We start from the raw sequence: 21,602 nt of genomic DNA, 5'->3' as shown, positions 1-21,602 counted from the left end.
TACAAATTTGGTGACCAACTGAGGAAGAATCCAGAATACACCATTTATTGGCTCCACCCTGAAAAAGAAGAATGAAATACAAGTGTTTATTCAAGTACCTTCTTCTAAGTGAAGATTTCTATCAGCTAAATTACTGGCACATCTTGAATAGCAGAGATCTGGATCACCACCACCACTGGTTGCAGACATATCATTGTAATTAAATATTAGTATCTCTAGGTGCTATCACAACACAATTGTTGGACCCCACACAGGTTTCTCTTTGGGAGCGTGTGACAGCATTGTAGTGATACAGAAACAGCTTATTCAAAAAAAAAAGCAGGATTTATTTTGCACCAAAGGTTACACAGTGCTTGAGAGGAGTAGATTTAAAATAGCAGAGACCCACATGCATTTTGCCTTACCTAAGCTTAACCTCTCTGACATGCATCCAATGAAGTGGGCATTCACCCATGAAAGCTCATGCTCCAATACGTCTGATCGTCTATAAGGTGCCACAGGATTCTTTGCTCCTCTCTATCTGTAGCTCCAGCCAGTCTGGCTTATTCCCCATCTCAGAGTGGGGAGAAACAGCCCACTCTGCTTGCAGCTCTCTCCCTGTCTCTGAATGGCTCAGTTACACAGCCAGCCTTTTCACTGATGCATGCTGGCCACCCTCTGCCCATCATCCACCCCCAACCCCTACCTTTTCTAGGTTCTGGGAGCTTTTTGAGTTCCCTTTGATCTCAGGCTTAAACTTGGGAAGAGTAAAACTTCCTAGCCTGGATGAAGCCAGCCATTGTTACCTTAACTCCTGTGTTCTGCCGCCATTAATGGCCCAGCCATTGTTACCTAAAGTCAGGGGTGGCCAACCTCTGACTCTGGAGCCACGTGTGGCTCTTCAGAAGTTAATATGCGGCTCCTTGTATAGGCACAGGCTCCAGGGCTGGAGCTACAGATGCAAACTTTCCAACGTGCCCAAGGGTGCTGACTGCTCAAACCCTGGCTCTGCCCCCACTCCACCCCTTCCCTGAGCCTGCTATGCCCTTGCTCCTTCCCCTCCCCCTCCAGCCTCCTGCATGCCACGAAGCAGCTGATCAGATGTGGGAAGGGAGGAGGAAGTGCTGATCAGCGGTGCTGCTGGTGGACGGGAGGCACTGGGAGCAGGGGGCAGGGAGCTGATGGCGGGCTGATGACATATTACTGTAGCTCTTTGACAAAGTACATTGGTAAATTCTGGCTCCATTTCTGGCTCAGGCTGGCCACCCCTGCAGTAAGTCCTTTAAAGCTGCGTATGTGAGGGTGACTTTACCTCTGTCATTGTTTTACCTTTCCTGCTAAGCTCTGTAACAGCCTCCTTTGATTTAGCTCTATGCAGTCAAGCAAGCTGCAGTACAAAACTGAACTGGGAAACAGAGTCACACACTATTCATAAGAGATAGTACAGACATTTTCCCAGCATTTCACACATGGGGCAGCTACAAAGAGTTGGGCACCAAGCATTTCATTCCAGCAGACCTGGTTTGGAAATAGGATCATGTAACAATTAAGTGTCGATCTCATTATAGTCACCAGAAGATATTTGACCACATCAAATAATGCCACACTACCCATGAAATCTGGGCTAGTGAAAAGCTCCCTGTCAGGGAAGACCATGTGCTTGAATAATACTTTACGTTACAAGTAGGGCTGTCAAACTATTAAAAAAATTAATCACAATTAATCGCACTGTTAAACAATAATGGAATATCATTTATTTAAATATTTTTGGGTGTGTTTTCTACATTTTCAAATATATTGATTTCCATTACAATACAGAATACAAAGTGTACAGTGCTCACTTTATATTTATTACAAATATTTGCACTGTAAAAAAACAAAATAGTATATTTCAATTCACCTAATACAAGTACCGTAGTGCAATATCTTTATAATGAAAGTTGAACTTACAAATGTAGCCTTATGTACAGAAAAATAAGTGCATTCAAAAATAAAACAATATAAAACTTTAGAATCTACATGTCCACTCAGTCCTACTTCAGCCAATTGCTCAAAGAAGTTTGGTTACATTTGCAGGAGATAATGCTGCCTGGGTCTTGTTTACAATGTCATCTGAAAGTGAGAACAGGTGTTTGTGTGGCACTATTGTAGAAATGTAGAAAAACACCCAAAATATTTAACAAATTTCAATTGGTATTCTATTGTTTAACAGTGTGATTAATCAGGAATAATTTTTTAATCAGTTAATTTTTTTGAATTAATCATGTGAGTTAACTGCGACTAATCAACAGCCCTAGTTACAAGTCATGAATGCCGGGCACTGAAAGAGCTCTGAATATAGATTATGCAAATTCATGATGCCTCAGTAGACTTTGGAACAGTAACTGGACCTCATTGAAGTCAATGGCAAAACCTCCATTAACCTTGATGGGACCAGGATGTGTCTCCTTTCCCTGTGGCACAGTGAGGAGACCCTTTGAGTGGAGGCACTAAGCACAGAACCCAGAACCTGAACAATGTGAGGAAAGGGGAGAAGCTGCTCCAAATAATAGTGATAGCAAGCACCAAGGAGAGAAAAGGGAGGAGGCTTAGGCCACAGCTTGGGGGGAAGGACTACACACAGCTGTACCACCATATTTTCTTTTCTACAAATATCCCCAAAAGAAGTTGACACAGTAACTGTAAGTACGAGAGAGAGAGTGAACATTTAGTGGTGCGTCACGATGAACCAGGCACACACATGCCGATTTACAACCTAATTCAGAGGGGTGCTGAACAGCAATGAGTTGCAGGAGTTCAGAACTACTCAGGATCAGATCCTTCTACCATGGCGAAAATAGCTGGACCACATTTAAAAGCTCACTGCTTTGCACTGTCAGGAGGGTCCTCTTGGACTATTGGAGGAGTAGCATCATTCAATGAATATGTGAAGGATGCAGCTTCTTCCTTGAACTTCTGGAATCAATGGACTAGATCCTCAACCTGATGTAAATCAGCGTAGTTCCATTTAAGGCAAAGGAGCTACCTGATAATCACACATTGCATTACAGATCATTAACCAATGAGTAATCTCCTGATAACCGCTAGATTCTTTGATCCATATCCTGCTATTGATCTCTATTGTAAATTTCCCATTGACACATAAGAAAAGTGTTACTATTTTTCAATGTTTTTTACACCAGTGGTTTTCAACCAGGCATACATATACCCCTGGGGGTATACAGAGGTCTTCCAGGGAGTACATCAGCTCATCTAGATATTTGTCTAATTTTACAACAGGCTACATAAAAGCACTAGCGAAGTCATCACCAACTAAAATTTCATATGACGTCTTGTTTATACTGCTCTATATATTATACACTGAAATGTAAGTACAATATTTATATTCCAATTGATTTATTTTACAATGATATGGTAAAATTGAGACAATAAGCAATTTCTCAGTAATAATGTGCTGTGACACTTTTGTATTTTCATGTCTGATTTTGTAAGTGAGAGGTTTAAGTGAAGTGACAAATCAGACTCTTGAAAGGGGTATAGTTGACTGGAAAGGTTGAGAGCTATTGCTCTACACCATATCCATTGCAAACAATCCATACACCACATGGTATCAAACTAACAAGCAGCCCAGGTTTGAGACGCTTTTATCATGCAGGGCTATTGCACATTTTTTGGATGCAGAGATTTTGGCCTGATGCATTGTTGATTCCTTACATATTTTCAGGAAGCAAGACAATGACAGCATTAAGATCAGCACTCTGTGCCACAACCCACAGCTCCCAGTAGAAAATGTAATGGTTCCAAATTACAACACCTCACGGTGCATCATGACCCATCAGTCTAGTGAGGAAGGAATATTTTACATCTGTGGTTGTGTGGATGAACAGGAATGCAACGATAAACTCATATTTGAAAACCACACCAATGGTGAGTACTTATTATTATTATAATAAAAATGATGGCACGTCAGTTTAAAGACGCAGTTCCCACTGGAAACTGCAGCCCTCAGCACTCCTGAAAACCAGATTAATAGTTATTAAGGCTAGAGGGGACCATTAGATCGTCTACCCTGACCTCCTGAATGTCACTGGCTATAAGTTTTACTTGCACTTGACTAAAATAGATCTTCTAGAAAGGCATCCAGTCTTGATCTGAAGACATCAAGGGATGGAGAATCCACCATTGGCCTGTGTTTCCTGTGGCACGTGGGGCTCAGATTAGAAACTGAAAGTCTGAGGCACCCACACTTAGTCAACACTTCTGAAAATTTTAGCTACAATATATCATGAAATTCTAGAGCAAGTGCTACCCAGAAACACCATGAAATCCCACTGATGTCAGGATGTGTCTTCTCTTCAAAAAAGGTAGTTTTTTTTTAACCACAGGATAACTAACATGTGTGACTTATCCCTTTCTAAAATCCTAGTGGAGACAAGACATTGTAGTTTTTACTGTAAGGTAACTAGGAGAAGTCAACACTAGATCCCTGACTACAGTTCACATCACCCAGTTTACTTCATGGTACTACTATAGAGCCTTCTAGATGTATTGCATATGTCCACTCCACTCGGTGTGCATGTGCTCTGTGCACAGTTGCTGGACATTTTTTTCCTCAGTGGTACCTGGGGGGGGCAGCTCAAACACGTTCTCCTGCCATGCGATGATGAGGATGGTATAAAGAGCTCAGCTGACCCTTGATCCCCTCAGTTCCTTCTTTCCGGAAACTCTAGTGCGGAGGGTTGGGGTGGGTATCATGGAATGGACATGTGCAACACATTTCGCAAAACAGCAATTATGAAAGGTTGGTAACCATTGTTGCTTCTTCAAGTGATTGTGTGTGTGCATTCCACTCTTGGTGACTGCCAAGCAGTTAAATAGGTAGAGGAATCAGAGTTCATGGTCCCAAAGACTGCAATACCAGCTCAACCAAATTTGGCATCATCTCTTGAATACTGAATTATGGCGCAATGGGAGAAGAAAGTGCGCACAGATGACCAGGCTGCTGCTTTGCTAATGTCCAAGATACAGATCTGCACTAGGAATGTTGTTGAGGATGCTTGGTATCTTGCAGAGCGGGCAGTCAGCTTGTCTGGAGGAGAGACACCTACCAGATCATAAGACATGTGGATACAAGAAGTTATCCAAAATGAAATTCTCTGTGTGGAGACTGAAAGACCTTTCTATTCTGTCTACTATTGCCATGAACAATTGGGTGGGCCGCCAAAATGGTTGTAGAATGCCAGTGTTTGTCTTACACTCAATGTATATACCTGTTGCTCCTCTCTATTTGCATGTGGTTTGGGGTAAAATACAGGCAAGTAAATTGATTTATTGCTATGAAAATTTGAAACTACCTTAGAGAGAAACTTCAGAGGAGGGTGTTAGTACACCTTATCTTCACAGGAAACTGTGTATGGCGGTTCAGATGTAAGAGAATGCAGAAGTGATAGCAATTAGGAAAACCACCTTGCAGCAAAGGTGTAGTAAGGAGCATGTTGCTAGAGGCAAAATTGGTGGCCCCATAAAGTTTAGACAAAGCTAAGTTCACGGGAAAAGGGTTGCCTTCGTTGAAGGTACAATCTTTCCAGTCCTATAAGGAATCTAATTGTCATGTAATTAGAAAAACAGAAGAGTTATCCACCTGAGAGTGGAAAGATGCCAGGTGAGCCTTAATAGAGGAAATCTCTAATAACACTAACTATGAATTTTCAGAGTAAGCAAATCATTTTTGTGAATGTAAATGATGCTAAATTTGCAGGTCTTTACAGTTTCCAAAGCCAAATATAACAGGTACGTGCACTTCTGGGGTGGGGATGGGGATAGTGAAGTCCAAATGCTGATATCTGTGTGTATAATTTTACACAAAAATGATGACTGGCTCTTCAGACATGCCACTGCCACCAAAAATTTTCACAAAACTTATTGTGTTGCCAAACAATATATAAAAATGTTTCAATTTGAAACAATAAGGTTTCAGGCCCGTTAGTCATAGAATCATAGAATATTAGGGTTGGAAGAGACCTCAAGAGGTCATCTAGTCCAACCCCCTGCTCAAAGCAGGACCAACCCCAACTAAATCATCCCAGACAGGGCTTTGTCAAGCTGGGCCTTAAAAACCTCTAAGGATGGAGATTCCACCACCTCACTAGGTAACCCATTCCAGTGCTTCACCATCCTCCTAGTGAAATAGTTTTTCCTAATATCCAACTTCCCCCACTGCAACTTGAGACCATTGCTCCTTGTTCTATCGTCTGCCACCACTGAGAACAGCCTAGCTCCATCCTCTTTGGAACCCCACTTCAGATAGTTGAAGGCTGCTACCAAATCCCACCTCACTCTCCTGCAGACTAAATAAGCCCAGTTCCCTCAGCCTCTCCTTGTAAACCATGTGCCCCAGACCCCTAATAATTTTCATTGCCCTCCACTAGACTCTCTCCAAATTTGTCCACATCCTTTCTGCATTGGGGGGGAGGGCTCAAATCTGGACTCAATACTCCAGATGTGGTGCCAAATAGAGGGGAATAATCACTAAAGCAGCCAAATATGCCATTAGCCTTCTTAGCAACAAGGGCACATTGTTGACTCATATCCATCTTCTCGTCCACTGTAACCCCCAGGTTCTTTTCTGCAGAACTGCCACTTAGCCAGTCGGTCCCCAGCCTGTAGCAGTGCATGGGATTCTTCTGTCCTAAGTGCAGGACTCTGCACTTGTCCTTGTTGAACCTCATCAGATTTCTTTTGGCCCAATCTTCCAATTTGCCTAGGTCACTCTGGATCCTATTCCTACGCTCCAGCATATCTACCTCTCTCCACAGCTTAGTGTCACCTGTGAACTTGCTGAGGGTGCAATCCATCCCATCATCCAGATCATTAATGAAGATGTTGAACAAAACTGGCCCCAGGACAGATCCGTGGGGCACTCCACTTGATACTGGTTGCCAACTGGACATTGAACCGTTGATTGCTACCCGTTGAGCCCGACAATCTAGCCAGCTTTCTATCCACCTTAGAATCCATTCATCCAATGCATACTTTAACTTGCTGGTGAGAAAACTGTGGGAGACCATATCAAAAGGTTTAGTAAAGTCAAGGTATATCACGTCCACCGCTTTGCCCACATCCACAGAGCCAGTTATCTCATCATAGAAGGCAATCAGTTTGGTCAGGCTGGTCATAGAAGGCAATCAGGTAGTCGCTCTTCTACTTTTATTTATTATCTGAACCACCTTGCCATGACAATTTTGCAAAACCCAGACTTGATGCATGCCCTTATAAATTGTTTAGAACTTCTAATTTTAAAAGATTGTTTGCATTTTGTTTTCTTAAAAACTTTAATTTTAAACATTATAGACGCAAAATCTGATTAAAGACAAATGATTAAGAAGGAAATGACTAAAGCAGACAAGCATTTTTCCAAAGCAATTTTCCATTTATTTACAGTCTTAGACCCATCCTTCATTAAGGAAATCTAGGACTTCCAATGTTGACACTGCACTAGTGTAGATGAAAATTTGCAGTGAAATGATTTACTCTTGTAATTCGCTGAGACTAAGCTATACAAATGCAACACATCTATACTGGAGCTCAGTGATCTCATTACATGTGCAGATGTGTCATTTCCTTTCGTCCCTTCCTCCAAGCCATGCTTGATACCCCAGCCTAGGAAGCAAGGCACTGGTGGTGGAAAAGGAAATGATGCATTCAGAAGATGCCATTTCTTGTTAAATATTGAGTTGGGGTCTCAAAGGTTGTGCTGATGGAGCGTGGCCTAGGAGTTCGAATTCACATCTGACAAGGACTGAATTACCTGGCCAGCAATGCACTGCAATATTTGGTTTTCAGTGTGCTGCCTTTGTTTTCAGAAAAAGCAGAAAAGATCTAATGTGTAAGGGCCCCACTCATATCTGGGATTTTGCAGCATGGAGGAATCTCATTGTTAAGTAATTGGAAAAGTTACGCTCACAGTACTGACTATTTATTAGCAGGATTCATGCATGTACTTCCCTAAAAAAAACCCTGCAAATTCTTTACTCTCATTCTGTTGAACTTCAGCTTTTCACAGAGGTGATCATATCCATTGGGTAAATCCTTTAGAGCAGTAGGTGATACCCATGTCTAGTACTTTCCAAAATAAACATATTCCTGAGTTCGTTACTGATTTATAGCCATTTGGGTTGATCTTGTGGTTTGAACCTGATGCCTATTTTAGAAATACTTTCACAGCTTTGAAGAAATTAGCCGCAGATGATTTTTTTTTGGAATTTGCCAAGTAAAACAGCAAAGTGGTCCGTTTTTCCAGAACCTGAATTATAAACTGTACACGTTGAGGTCAAACAGCAGGGGATTTTGCTTAAGGAATGTGTCTTATACTCCCTCCCCTCAGTTATTGTACTTGGCAGAAAAATATCTGAGTAAGATTTTACTTGAATATCCCTGCTGAAGTCAGCATTTTTACTCTAGGAATTGCAAACATCAAAGGATCAGCGAATTATATGTTGTGTGAGGGTCTTCTTCAAGTGATCTGAAGGGTGATAGGGATTTTTTAAAAAACATTCTTGGTTAATATTGGGTGAAAAGTGTTTAACAAAACTGTGAAAAATGAAAACAAAAACTTAAAGTTTTCTATGGGCAGTCAGGCCCTCAATTACATGAATCTCAAGTTATAGTCATTCACACTAGCAGTAATGCAAGGAACTTTCTCTCCATTATCGTTCTGATTCAGATCTCTTTGCTCATTCTGAATAGTGCCCTGCTACAAAAGTAGATTCACCAAATTCAATAGATACTCCTCAGTTAATACCGGCAGAATTTAGCCATATATAAGACTGCATCTAATGCACTGGCAGAAGAGTCTGGTTCTCCATTCCACCTTAATCCACAGTTTTATCTCCATTAACAATATACATTTCATTATACCAACAGTGGTTTTTGACTGTTTTGCAAAGGGCTTCTGTTTGAGAACCAGATCCCCAGATCCAAACTATCCCAATCTTTGAGGTGTTCAAAATACCAATCCAAAACTTCCCAACTTTGTTTCATCATTGGCTTTCCGATCACTGGAAGGTTTGTGCACATAGTTTATAAGAAATCAATTTTAATAGCTCCAAGATGTTGAGAAACTAATACACACATAGGTGGTATGCTCATTGCATAAACAAAGGATGTAGGTGGACCAACCAAGAATTCCTGACATGACCTCAGTGGGAATGCTGCATATCATGGCCACTGGGACTTCCCGGGGACAGCAGGGATAGAACCAAAACTCTTCTCTTGGTTAGTGGAACAGTAGAAATATGCTGTTCTTTGTATACAAATAGTCACAGGTTGAATCCCACCTCGTCTGTTACAGAGAAGATGAATGTTCTCATACCTTGAAATTTGGAGAGCAAGCGTGGCCTATTAGATAAAACACTGGACTGGGACCCAGGTGCCCTGAGTACTATTTCTGGGGCTACCACTGGCCTGCTGGCTAACTTTGTCACTTCACCTCCCTGTACCTCAGTTTCCCTAGCTGGGGATAACAATACTCACCTCCTTTGTAAAGTGCTTTGAGGTCTACTGATGAAAAGTGCTATAAAAGAATTCAATGTTATCATCATCTTGCAAAAAACCTCTACCATTTGAGCTACAACAGCACAGGTACTGGAACTAGGGGTGCTGCTGAACCTGCTGGCTTGAAGTGGTTTCCATTATATAGAGTTTACAGGTTAGTTAAGTGGCTCTCAGCACCCCCACGATACACATTGTTCCAGCACCCCTGTAAGCCAGAATTTGCTAGCTTACAAAACCTCAGGCTGACAGTTGAGCAGTTCTGATTCCATCCAATAGATGGCAGTGGGGCACATATGCTCACGAAGGTAGTGCGCTAAAATACTAATTTTTGGAACCCTCACCATGTTGCACAAGCTAAATGAAAAGCCTAAAACTAGCCGATAGTGTCACTTTAATAACCAGAGACAGGAGAATTCTTACCCTCAGAGTTACGGGCAGTGCGTGTTATGTCCTTGGCAATACTTAGTTAATTACCTCCCATTTTTCTCCTCAGGCACTACCAAAACTAGGCCTTGCAGGTATTTTATAGCAGCACATTCTTATTTATTTTCCTTTCTACAGGATACTCCATGCTGCAGAGCAAAGAGGTCATTCCTGTAGCAGCAATAAGCCTACTCCCCCCTCTGCTCGTGGCTGTCATGATAACGGTGATATTTTACCTCTGCCGCACCCAGAAGCGGAAAAAGAGAGCCAAGGACTGGGGCCAGAAGCACACACAGCACCAGACTTTGCCCGAGCCAGGAAAAGCTGATGAGGATGATGAGAAATTATCTGTGATGACAGACGACAATCACTCCAGCATGAGCTTCACCTGCACCAACAGCATCAACCATAACACTGAGCTGCTGCCCATTGAGCTGGATGAGATAGTGGGGAAAGGCCAGTTTGCCGAGGTCTGGAGGGCCAAGCTGAACCACACAAATTCAGGGCAATATGAGACAGTAGCTGTTAAGATTTTCCCATGCGAGGAATATTCCTCATGGAAAAATGAAAGCCAGATCTTTAGAGATGCCAGCCTCAAGCATGAGAGCGTCCTTCAATTCCTTACAGCAGAGGACAGGGGGTCTGGGCCCCGGAAGGAATATTGGCTCATCACTGCCTACCATAGAAGGGGCAACCTGAAGGACTACCTGTCCCGACACATTCTGAGCTGGATAGACTTACAAAAAATGGCCGGCTCCCTGGTGAACGGCGTGGCCCACCTGCACAGCGACTACAATGCCTGTGGCAGACCAAAGATCCCAATCGCTCACCGGGATATAAAAAGCACCAACATCCTGGTGAAGAGCGAGTGGGAGTGCGTGATTTGTGATTTTGGCATTGCTCTAAAGCTAGACCCTTCCTTAACAGCAGATGACTTTGCTAACAGTGGGCAGGTGAGTGAAGCCAAAGCTGGGTTATTGACTCAACTTACAGAAATTCCTGGCATCACTTAACAATACATCCCAAGTATGCCGTAAGCTGAAAATCACATGCTGCCAAATGCAAGAAGGCCATGGTGGAAATGAGAAGTGGCGTGTGGGGAAAGGAGGAAGTTTGAGAACTTTATGAATTTGCCCACATGCCACTTGGATTTAAAGCTGAAATCTAACAAACTAGAGTTGACCATCTGATAAATGTGCTCAGTATTGGACTGGGATGAGCTTAGGCACACCTGCAAACCATGATACTATCTTTAAAATTACACACAAACCCAGTACAGTCATTGATCTATTTCAGGCCCAAGGAGGGAGTTTAGATGTTTCAGTGCATAGTAATGTTTAATGCTGACGATAAAGCAAATAAACTATCTACTGTAGCTTTTCTAAAAGAGCTGGTGCAGAAGTGAGACTCAGATGCCGTGGCGATGGGTCCCACCTGCACAGTCATTAGGCAGACAGTGCCTGGTCATTGAACTCCCTGTGAGTGCTCATAATGAAGCTGAATAGGAGAAAGGGAGGATGGGAAACCATCTCTCATACTCCTAGTGCTTGGCAGTTGGTGTTAGTTTGCTCCTGAGCAAGAACAATCAGGCTATGAAGATATTTCAGTGTCTTCCACCTACTCATCTCAGTTGTAAAGTGGCAGGTACTTACCATGCTGCAGCTGCTTGCAGATATATTTGCTAATCTCTGTTCTTTTTTTGGCTAGGTTGGCACTGCCAGGTACATGGCTCCTGAGGTTCTAGAATCAAGAGTGAATCTGGAAGACCTGGAGTCCTTCAAACAAATGGACGTCTACTCCATGGCCTTGGTTTTATGGGAATTGGCCTCCAGGTGTGAGGTTGTAGGAGGTAGGAAAACTGCAACATAGTCCCATGTATTATTCCCTTCTTTCTAGAACCAAAGGCCATGCTAGCTAGCCCCTGCATTTTTGTAAATTAACCACCCTTAGACACAATAGTTTTCATGCTCTCTTCCCACTAAGCAACAATCAGTCCATTACATCTTCCACTGATACAGTCCTGTGGCTCATCTCACATACAGCTCGGTCTTGGATGCTCAACAGTTCCTGAGGGGTGCCGAGCACCAATGGAAGTTAGATTCTCCAGCACCTGATAGGATCAGGCCTGCAATCTGCTAAGCATTCCCTGCTTGCTACATGCCCGCTGCAGAATGGTCTTCAGGCATAGGTTCTCAGAAGCCATGATGGTGTGCAAGATAAACAAATATAGATGGAGAAAAGAGCAGGATCTCCAGGATAGTTCCTCATTTTTGGAGGCTGTTGTCCATGGTGATGGAATACTACAAAGGGGAGGGAATAGGAACAAGAGAAAAAAGTGGGTCTAAGAAGAGCTCATGGGTGAATCCTAGCCCCACTGAAATCAATGGGAGTTTCCCTAATTGACTTCAGTGGAGCCAGGATTTTATCCCACACCTCCAAGCAGGCCCATAGCCAGCCAAGTAAACATACCTGCATGCACAGCGTGGAGCTCTGCAGGGGCACATTCCTGGTGTTCTTCCCGTTTCTAAAAATGCCATGATTTAGACTAGAGAGATCCTAGGGCCTCTCACCCACCAAAAATTCAACGCACCTAGTGAAGACGAACTCATTTCAGAAGGCAGATTATAGGTCTGTGAGTGCACACAGTAAGCTAGCGTAGGAATTAATTAGCTCACCATAGGCAAGTTATGTTCTATTAAAATAATCAACAAACATGGATCAAAACCACCAGACCCTGAATATACACATTTCCCATCAGCCAGGCACCTAAAAACATTGCGCACTGCATTGTTAAAAATGCAAATATATATATAAAGAACCAAAGCAGGCTCCCCGTCCCTTTAGACAATACTATGAAGTTCATCTACCTCCCATCCACAAGTAGTTCATGAGCTCTGCATCCTACCCAGTCATGTCCCCTAACATTTCAATCAGCGTCTATTTCATTGCAATGTCCTGGTACTAATTTTTCTGTGCAACAATTTACTATGATTCCTAAGTTGTCTCCTCTTCCTTCTCTGCCTGCCCCTTTCCTTCAGGCTTTCAGCTTTCTCCCATTTTCCTTATGATTAACGCCGCCTCCCCCCCCCCCCACCTCCTCCATCCAAATCTCCCCATTTGCCTCAGCCCTCTCTCCATGCCATCCATCCTCCCACCTTCCTGCATTCTCTGATCTCTCCTGGCTTCCTTTTATGCCCTCACAATTCACTCCAGTCCCCTTTCCCATGCCCTACCCTGCCACCAGGGAGATGGAATGGTTCCTGGAACAGAGAAGACTCACACGTTGAAAGAAAGAGAGGACCATTGCTAGGCTCTGGCATGGAGGAAAGCAATGGAGATCCTACCCTCCTCTTCCAGGAGCTCTGCTCTCAGCAATCCCCACACAAACCAAAGGGGGAGCAAGAATTTCCATTCTCTGCCATGAAAGCTGCCCAAGAGCCCTCCCCTCTGCTACATCAGAGAGCGAAAGAGGAAAAGGTTCACAAGGTTCATCACATACCAGGAAAGGTGCGCCTGACTTACAATTGCTGTGGCATCTAGAAACTTCACACCATTCACCTTTTTAACTTGATACCCACTGATATAAAAGCACCTCAAAAATCCAAAAATTAAAGGCTGGAGAGAGTCACTGTATCTTAGACCCTTCCAGACAAAAGCTTAGTTGGCGAGAAGAATTTTACACTATGTCCTGAAGGGCGAGTCTCTCAGCTCCCCCATGCCACAAGAGGGAGCTCTTTCCACAGCTCTGGGGTCTACATCGGGAACACTTCCCAGTCTCCTGCTCTCAAGAGGGCACATGTCCAGTCTGCGAGTGGGTCTCAGATCCCAACATCACTTTCTAAAAACATTTACTGCACCTATGATGAAATAGTGCCATCACAAGGAGACCAAAAGCAAAAAATCCTTTCCAACGAAAAAATTCCGAGATGTTTAAAAAAAAATTTTAATTAAGAATCGGTGTTTCCTCCCCTTGCCTTTTCATTTGCAACTCCATTGATGTTGTGTACAGCAGGGCTGCCCTCATGTTTTTGCACATGTAAATTCAGTAGGGGAAGGAGTCATTTTAACTCAGTAATGAGCCTGAACCAAAAACCTGCTCCCTAACACTCCTGACCTTTGAGGACATTAAGCTCTGCATCCAAACCTTGTGGCTCTAGACCTGTCTACAAACGTCATACTCTTTCTAGTTCCATGCCATGGATAGCAGCCAGATGAGCAAACACACGTGTACCACCAAACCACGAAAGACATCCGGTAACGCTGCTTTGATTTATCACCTAGAGGTAAAAAGTTACGAGCTACCTTTTGGGTCGAAAGTCCAGGAGCAACCCTGTGTGGATACCATGAGAGACATTGTGCTGCACGGCAGAGGGCGCCCAGAGATACCTTGCAACTGGCTAGTGCATCAGGTAAATAGTAAATCAAAGAAAAGACTATAGCAACCCAAGTCATCTATTCATTGCCCTGACTTGCAATGGACATGATCATCCTTGAATGACAGTATCAATACATCTATGATCCAAATCACCTGAATCACAAAGACACGGGGGTGGGGGGGGCATAATTGCCTAGGTGACTTAGGAGCTCCTAAATCATCTAAGCACTTTTGAAAAATCCCACTCCTATTCTGCAACTTAGCTCACTTGAGAGAGAGACTCAATGTTAGGAGCCAAAAATCTGTAGCTTAGAGCAAGTCACCTGTATACACAGTGCAACTGCTCCCTTAATTCACAGGGTATTGGTTTCTGTTTCCTAAATGGAGGTCCTCTAAACTCACAAAGAGTTTTCAAGATGGCCACATACACAATACTTTCAGAATAAAATCTGAGCCCTGCATTTGCTACATTTTGCATGAGTCTCTCGGTAACAAAACACTATTTGTACAAACGCTCGTAGGACTTGAAAGAACCAAGCTGTAAACAGTGTCGAAATGAATCTGTGGTTTCTAGCTGGGAGAAAGTTTGCGAGCACATTTTTGGCAATGTTCACTCAGCTCTTATAACTTGCATTTCAAGGCAGTTATTAGCCCTCAAATCTCACAACTATGTTCTTTAAATTTTTGAACATAGGCTTCAGATCTGCACCCTACCCGCTTTTAGGTAAAATTTGGAACTGCAGATAAAATATGCACCTATTTGAGCTATGCCAAGCTAGACTGCAAAGGCCAAGCTCTACCTCGACTGATTTTTAGTAAGCTGAAAAAGAATTTCTGATCATGATCCTTATCTGCCCTTGGCACATTAGAGTTGGTTCTCCTAAAATGCAGTGTGTGACAGCCATCTGCTGGGAGGAAAATAGAACATGTGTTTATTCACTCTACAACTCGTTCCCATCCCACTACCAACAAAGGTCCTTACTACTTAGAGGTATATTATCCGTTTGATGCTGAGAGACTGGCACAAGTTACTCATTTTAATGGGAGTTACACACAACCTTCCCAAGAAGAAAAAATGAGAACAGGTTCTAAGTTCAATGCACTGCTCAAAATGCCAGATCCATTTGTCCTGACCATTCTAGGCTGAGACTGTCAAAGGCACCTATGTGAGTTAGTCACCCAGATCTGGTGCCTAACTCCCTTAGACTGTTGGAAAGTTCAACTTTAACCTAAAGCTGTTAAAACAACCAGAGACACATTTACTACCCTATATTGTAAATATGGCATGACTCAAATGTAAAATCAGGTTGAATTTAAAAAAAGTCTAGTTGTGCCATTAGAAAAATAAACTTTTTTCAACTTGTTTCTTGTCATCTTAACCTAGAAGTCATTTGTTTTAAAGGATCTAATTTATTTCTACACTAACTTTTTTTTAAAAACAAACATGTTTATTGCTGGGTAAAATAAGATATTATTCGGGAGAGTGGTAGACAATCTACTGCTTAATCAATAAAACTAGGACAGATGGCAAAACTGTGGAAACTTTATTAAAAGATTAGATTCACTTAAATCTTTTCAATAAGGCGCATACATGAATTACTTTAGAAGGTACTGAAATGTAGTCTATCAATCACTTTAAGTAGACAACTCTGTTCTCTCTAACTTTTGTCATCCTAAAGAGAATATTGAGAGAATATTGGAGAAATACTTCAAGATATAATATTTAACTTTAGCATTAGGATCCTGGTGGTTTTTTAGTGATATTTTAATCGTGAATGCACAGAATACACAAATCCACTGAAAAACTATGAACATGTTTTATTTAGAAGAATTTCTCTTCCCAGTAGTGTCCATTGCCAATTTGACATGATGTAAAATGCAGTAGCACGAATTGGGATTGCGGGGTGAAAGGAAGGTTAGATAACTTCTGTGCAGCTGTTAGCTCACAGAAAAAAACAACTGCCAGACAACTGCCATTTTATTTCTACACCTGACAGTTTTGGTCTCTCTTTAAAGGACTATAGGATAAAAAGTAATTGGCTGTACAGAGCGTTGGCTATTATAATGGAAAGACTAATGTGCTAGAAAGTGCATTGACAAGCCTGGGTGAAATTATTTCCTTTGGTGGTCAGTAAACAAACCTTTCATAGACTATGTGTTGGAAGGGACCTCAGGAGGTCATCTAGTCCAACCCCCCCTCCCCCCCTGCTCAAAACAGGACTAATCCCCAGACAGAATTTTACCTCAGTTCCCTAAATGGTCCCTGCAGGGATTGAACTCACAACCCTGGGTTTAGCTGATCAATGCTCAAGCCACTGACCTATCCCTCCCCTACCCCAGGGAATAAAAAAAGTTCTCAGGAGATCTCTTTGGCACTCTGAATATATATATTTAATATGGAGATGTATGTATCTCATAGAACTAGAAGGGACTGTGACAGTCATTGAGTCCAGTCCCCTGCCTTCACAGCAGGACAGATTTTGCTCCAGATCCCTAAATAGCCCTCTCAAGGATTGAACTCACCAACCCTAGGTTTAGCAAGCCAATGCTCAAACCACTGAGCTATCCCCCCCTCACAAAGTGACCTGACTAGGTGCACTCAGCAGCCCAGAGCTGGGAATGGAACCCAGGTCCTCCTGTGTGTCAGTAAAGTGTGCTATCCACCAGGCCACAGTCTTTTGCTTGTGTATCACTGTGGTTCTTTGGCATGATTTCCTGGGGCAGAAAGCAGCAGTACAGCACACCAGATTTTAAAAAGGGAAAGTTCAGGGAAGATGAAGTGTTCCGGTAGAGTCATTTCTTCTCTGCACAGAGAGGCATCGTGCCCTGGGGATGCAGCACAGGGATGGGTGTCAGGAAACCTGGGTTCTATCTGAGCTCTGCAGCTGACCTGCTGTATGACCTTGGACAAGTCACTTCACCTTTCTGAGCCTATTCTGCTACCCACCTTTTGAAGGCTCCAACCCCCCTAGACAAAGCAGATGAAAGGGGACTAAGGGAGTTGAGCACCTAACTCCCTCAAGCGCCTTTAAAAATCTCCTTCTTAGGTTATAAACTTTGCGTCTGTTTTGCTAGGAGTCTAGATAGTGCCTAGCACAGTGAGAGGCCCCATCTCAGCTGGGGGCTCTACGTGTTCTTGTAAAACAAATATTAAGTAATAATTGGAATGGCAGCAGTTATAACCCACTAGTATTCATGATACCACTGTTTCCCCATGTACTTAGAATGGGAAATAACCGCAGTAACATTGAGGCAATTCCTCCCCAAAAGCACTGTAATCCTAGGACTTCAAAATGCTTATTTCCCATGCCTCTCTCTCCTGACCCTCCAAACCTAATCTCAGATCATCTCGTTTCAGGGAATGCGCTTTCTGTGCGACACCATCACAGAGTGTTGGGACCATGACCCCGAGGCTCGCCTTACAGCCCATTGTGTGGCAGAGCGGTTCAATCTGATGGCACAAATGGACTGTGATGACATCCTCAACAATAATACAGACAATGAAGGCAGCAAAACAGCCCATCGAACTGGGGAACATCAAGCCAGTGACGGGAATAGAAATACCCAGTGACAGGAAGAAATGAAAGCCTCGTATTAAAAAGAAACAAGGAGATTAAAGACAAATACGTGGCTCTAAAAAATAAATTAAAAAAACTCTCAATTCATTTTCCTAAAATGAACTAAGAGCTAGTTTATAACTTATCAGACCTTTCATCTGGTAAGTACAAAGCAAAGAGGGAGGGATAGCTCAGTGGTTGAAGCATTGGCCTGCTAAACCCAGGGCTGAGTTCAATCCTGAGGGGGTCATTTAGGGATCTGAGGCAAAAAACTGTCTGGGGACTGGTCTTGGACTAGATGACCTCCTGAGGGCCCTTCCAACCCTGATATTCTAAGATTCAAAGTGCCCTGGGATCAATACTTTGGTTAAAGAGCCACATTGTACAGAAATTGATTATTTTGTACTTAAGTGTACAATGTTAATACATTTTCTTTAGTATTTTAAAATGAATGTTTAACCTTTATTACTAAGCAGCTGGATTCCACCTCTATTCCCTTCAGTTTAGTTCTTTTCATGTTCATTCTTGCACCACTGAGCTTTACCTAATTTTCTAGCCTATAAATCTCATATGTTAGACAGGAGCTCATTAAAACAGGCATTGTCTCTGATTAACCATTTAGAGATCAGCCAGCCCTTTTTATAGTGCAATGAGACACCTGAAATTAGATTAGCAAAAGCCTGACTGGCTTTAACACCAAACACTTTTTTCCCCCAATGTATAATGCCTGGGAATGCTTGACTTTTCCAGCTGTGTGTTAAGAGTACAAAATTACTTGGCTAAAAAAAGAACATGACCAATTCAGAGGATGTGGTTCCACTCTAAACAGCACTTATGCAGAATGTCAGCTAAGTATTAATTTCAAGTCCCATGTCTCCTGACTCCCAGCTATCTTCTAAATCAGACTAATGATATATTGTAACAGCACATGCACTTTAACAGTGATATTGGCAAGATGACAGCGAAGGTCTAGTTCATCGCATAGATCGTTTCCATCTCCACCTTCTGTGATCTAACGGTCAAGTGGCAAATGACATGAAGGTTAGGTAGGGCCTGGACCCTCCTTTCCAATTACAGCAGTTGGGCTCCTCCCCTCTACTGGAAAGACTCTTAGCTGAATGGCAGAAGATAAGGTAAGTCATGCCCCACTTCCAACCTCTTCACATTGACTGAAATCCTGCTCCACTCCCTCAGACACACTCCCATGCCCAGCTACGACTGAAAGGCAATGAGAAGTGTGTGGCTCTGCTCAGCAAGAAAGCCTACAAGCTCCTGCACAATAAAGTCATCTCCACAAAGGCAGTGTATGTGGTAGCATTCGGAGGGGCACGTTGCCCGTAAGTCTGCAACTGCATGGATCTACCGTACAGGTAAGGGGAAGGGTGGGAGAGAGCAGCACAATGGCTGTGCAGGATTTTGCAATCTTTGATATTGGGAGGGATTCAGTATAAAGACTCCTGACTCTGGATTTGCGGTGGATTGCTTCACTGGAGTGTGACCCAATTTAAAACTGCTCCTCCTCCTAGATCCTCCCAGCTGTGTTTCCATCTCTCTCTCAGGTTGTTACACGGGGCAAAGGAGAGAGACTGCATGAGTATAGATGTCTATACAGAAGCATCAATTCTAGGGAATATTTTTTACTGAAAAGGTTTGCTAGGTAGTCTGGTGGGCACCTATTTTAAACCTCCATCTCATAGCCCCTGGCCAGGAACTGTGTTTCAATCCTCTCCTCTGACTGCTCTCTATCTCCTCCTGCTGCTTGGGACTTGAGGTTCTCTGCACTTGGAAAAGCTTCTCTTCTCCCATTTACCAGGAGCATCCTTCCTTTCCCCCAGCCAACCCCTCCCCTCACTTCTTTCAGCCACTAGTCACAGCCCACTTCCTCCCTTACCATCGACTGTACACAGAGAGCAAGACAGCCATCTACAGCATACGCATAGGAAAGAAGAGGTGAAACTGCCACTCCCACATCTGCAGGTGGCTAACGTGATTTCTCCACTAAGTTTTACAGCACCAAGTCTGATATTGACACTATGCTGAAGAAACAGTGCAACTCACGGAACAAGTATAACCTTAAGATGCTTCCAAAAGCATTCTGAATGCTCTCTCACAAGAGGAGCTGTATCCACCAAAGTGTGGGGGGAAGGAGAACATTGTAAGCAAGAGTAAAGCCTACTTATATCCCAGGGTCGGTCCAACTCCTTTGTAAAGGGAGTATACGTAGTCTGTGGGTGATATTGTAAAGAGCACGTTGGGAGAAGGGGAGAATTTTGCCTGAAAACAAGAACTCTGCTATTTTTATGCCACTTAGTTTTCAAGAAAACAAACAGGAAAGAAAGAAGTGAAACCAAAGTTTTCAGACTTCGGTGCCTAAAGTCAGGCATTTGCGTAAAGTGGAATGCTCAGCACCCGGCGCTTTCACTGAGTTAATGAGTTGTGGGTACTCGGCCCCTCTGAAAACAAGGTCACTTATTTAAGCGCTCAGATCCATATTTAGGCACAGAAGCAGCTTAGGAAAAGTTTATAATCAACAATCACACAAAGTATGGTTTCTATATATCTGCACTTGTTTAGGGGGCATCTATTCTCCTTGACCAATTATCTACCAAGTTTGTACTTCTGATCAGTAAGTAGCCTTTAAAAAGATTACCATCCCACTGATATTCCACTGGCTACTTAAAGTTGTGACTGTCACTTTCTGTTTAGTCCCGATTTTCCAGGAATAGCTGAAACTGAACATTTGTGTTGAGTTATATTGCTGTGTCTGCTTTCAAATTGAAAGTGCTTGTTTCTATTGAGTTTGTCCAAATGTTTCACTGAAATACTTTTAACGGTCCAGGAAAGAAACACTGACACATGAAAAATAGTATGTAGACACCTGATTCTTCACCTTCAATGTCAATGGGAATTTTGCCATTGACTTAAACAAGTGCAAGATCGAGCCCCACCAGAATAAGGGAGGAAGGAACATAGGCCCAAATCTTGCATTGTGCTCGGCCCCAACAGGGCTCAAATAGCCCCAGTAGACCTCAAATAGCTGGAGACAATACAGTTGGGTAAAGGATAAAGTTTCAGCATTCACTTTGATTTCTTTGCTTCTGTGGATTTAATAAACAGACCCTTGCACACAATTAACATCTTAAGCCTGTTATTAATAGGCTCTCTCTCTATTCCTTTAAGATGGATTCATACATGGAGCAGTAAAGGTATATACACTGACAACAAGCACAGCCTGTCAACTGAAAATCCTAAGTTAATCGTTAAAAAAATCATTAATACCAACAGATAATGTTTTCTTTACATCTTGGCTAGTATAAAGTGTTGATTTTTATAATGATTAGTCAAAATTATAGCAAGATTGCCTGTAAAATAAATTAAGATTTATTTTTCAAACACAAGGGCACTACAGGGAACTAAGCCAGTAGTTTCAGTTTTTAATGTTACTCCTGCTCTGAATTTAAGATACGCTAAACAATTTATTTAAAAAATTGTAAGGAAAAATAGAGGGTATTCTATACAAAGTTAGAAGCATATAGTTTACACAGGGCCTAAACGGCACATCCTTCTTCAGAAGAAAGTTACTCTTACAAGTACTGGTGATCACATACTACAGCCTGGGGAGACCGTGGAAATATGGTTAGAGACATGAAAAAATGATGTACATACAATATTCATCCTAATCACCTGGACTCTGGGAAAATAGACAAAACAAGCTA

General features: G+C 42.6%; 1 protein-coding gene across 1 annotated transcript in view; it reads left to right on the top strand.

Moving 5' to 3' along the window:
• Positions 1-18,111, top strand: part of LOC115659525 (TGF-beta receptor type-2-like) — a 60,876-nt gene extending 42,765 nt beyond the window's left edge. Inside the window, exons 3-7 of the mRNA XM_030579769.1 lie at positions 3,704-3,906; positions 10,093-10,907; positions 11,662-11,803; positions 14,236-14,363; positions 17,688-18,111. Coding sequence (XP_030435629.1) covers positions 3,704-3,906; positions 10,093-10,907; positions 11,662-11,803; positions 14,236-14,363; positions 17,688-17,900 — 1,501 coding nt within the window. The 3' untranslated portion in view covers positions 17,901-18,111. The remainder of the gene's footprint in view (positions 1-3,703; positions 3,907-10,092; positions 10,908-11,661; positions 11,804-14,235; positions 14,364-17,687) is intronic.
• Positions 18,112-21,602: the final 3,491 nt, after the last annotated feature.

This window comes from Gopherus evgoodei, chromosome 11, assembly GCF_007399415.2.
Source record: "Gopherus evgoodei ecotype Sinaloan lineage chromosome 11, rGopEvg1_v1.p, whole genome shotgun sequence".
Lineage (NCBI taxonomy): Eukaryota > Metazoa > Chordata > Testudines > Testudinidae > Gopherus > Gopherus evgoodei.
This window is presented reverse-complemented; position numbering and strand designations above follow the sequence as displayed.